The sequence below is a fragment of the Penaeus chinensis genome, chromosome 39, assembly GCF_019202785.1.
Source record: "Penaeus chinensis breed Huanghai No. 1 chromosome 39, ASM1920278v2, whole genome shotgun sequence".
NCBI lineage: Eukaryota > Metazoa > Arthropoda > Malacostraca > Decapoda > Penaeidae > Penaeus > Penaeus chinensis.
In genome coordinates, this window is record NC_061857.1 from 18,879,449 (window position 1) to 18,881,014 (window position 1,566).

General features: G+C 44.5%; 1 protein-coding gene across 1 annotated transcript in view; it reads right to left on the reverse strand.

The window, feature by feature from the left end:
* The window catches only part of LOC125046912, a 6,010-nt gene extending 5,481 nt beyond the window's left edge, over window positions 1–529 (reverse strand). The window contains exon 1 of the mRNA XM_047644915.1: window positions 1–529. This exon is cut by the window's left edge and continues 53 nt beyond it. Within this exon, the coding sequence (XP_047500871.1) occupies window positions 1–499 (499 nt within the window). The 5' untranslated portion in view covers window positions 500–529.
* Between the last annotated feature and the right edge of the window lie 1,037 nt (window positions 530–1,566).

A 1,566-nucleotide genomic window follows, 5' to 3' on the forward strand; every position in this document is an offset into this window, starting at 1 on the left:
AGGTGTTGCGAATCTTCGAATCTCCGGCAAACAAGATCCACAGCTTCCTGCCCTGGCCAAGCCTTGCCCTCATGCAGTCAAGGGTGAGCTCGGGCCCGTACTCCTGCAGCTGGCACGGAAGGTAGGGGAGCCTTCCTCCTGTCGGGAATGGGCGGGGATCCGGGTCCTCCGCGCCAAGAGCCCGCGGCCCCAGCGTCCCTGAAGGAGACTGCGAGGCCCCGCGATGGCGAGGGTGAAAGGGCAACGTGACACTCAGGTCCTCGTAGTGGTCGGTGTCACGGGAAACCCTCTTCTCGTCGCTGTTCATTTCGAACATCGACCGACACTCGCTCACTCTCCTCGCGCTGTCAGCGGCGCCATTTCCCCAGTCACTCGCGCGGCCAGCGAATCCAAGGCGAGGGTCGCTGTCGCGCTGCCAGTAGATGCTTAGGAGGGTCACCTCGATGGCAAGGAGCGCGGCAACACAGAAACCCAAGACACACTTGAGTTTTACCGACATTATCAAAGTCAGCCCGTCATTGGAACTGGCTTTTCTCGCTCACTTTCCTGTTTGTGTACAAAAATATAAAAGTAATTCTTGCAACCATTCTATTTGCTCCCTTGCCTAGCCTGTGGTGTACTAATAATATTTGTCTTTTCCTCTAAATTTCCTTTAAAGGAGGAAGACCCGATCAATTTTGGTGCGGCACTCTCTCATCTTTCCTTGTTCATCATAAAGCAAATCAAGTTCTTCGTCCAAGGAACGTGACTGCAGAAAGCAGGTGCGATGAACTACTTGCAAACTTTATATTACAAGCACGACAGTCCTCACTTGCAGTCGTCTGGATCTCTCCGAGCGAGCGAAGAGGCGCGAGGCTGCGGCGCCCGAGGGTGAAGGAAAACTCGAGCCAATTGTCGTCGAGTATATAGCTGTGTAGGTCATCTTGCTACAGCATTTTTATCGCAACGAAGGAAAGTTTGGATAGAAAATAGAGGGCAGAAATATTCTATTCACACACATCACACACATACTTGAGACGTTTTATATATATGAATATATATACATGTATATATATGAATATATATGAATATATATGTATATATATAAATATATATGTATATATATAAAGATGTATATGAATATATATGTGTGTGTACTGTACTTTCATACATACTTACATATATGTATATATATATATATATATATATATATATATATATATATATTATATGTATGTGTATATGTGTGTGTGTGTGTGAACATAAAGACACACGCACATACACACACATATATATATATGTATATATACTCATATATCTATCAATGTATGTATGTCTGTATGTGTTGTCTTGTTGTTTATCACTAAGGCGTTTGTTATTATAGAGATGTGGCTAAACTGTCTATCTCGGTCTGACGGCGGTATCATCTTCACGTACCATGCCTTATAGCACTGGTGGCCACAGACCTCCAAACATCTCTATTTTGACACCAGCGTATGAGTTCTATATTGTCCCTTGTTCCTGTCTAGTTCTTGATAGTATCCATTTGTTTCTGTCTTTGTCTCCCTCTTGCCCGATTTCCTTCTA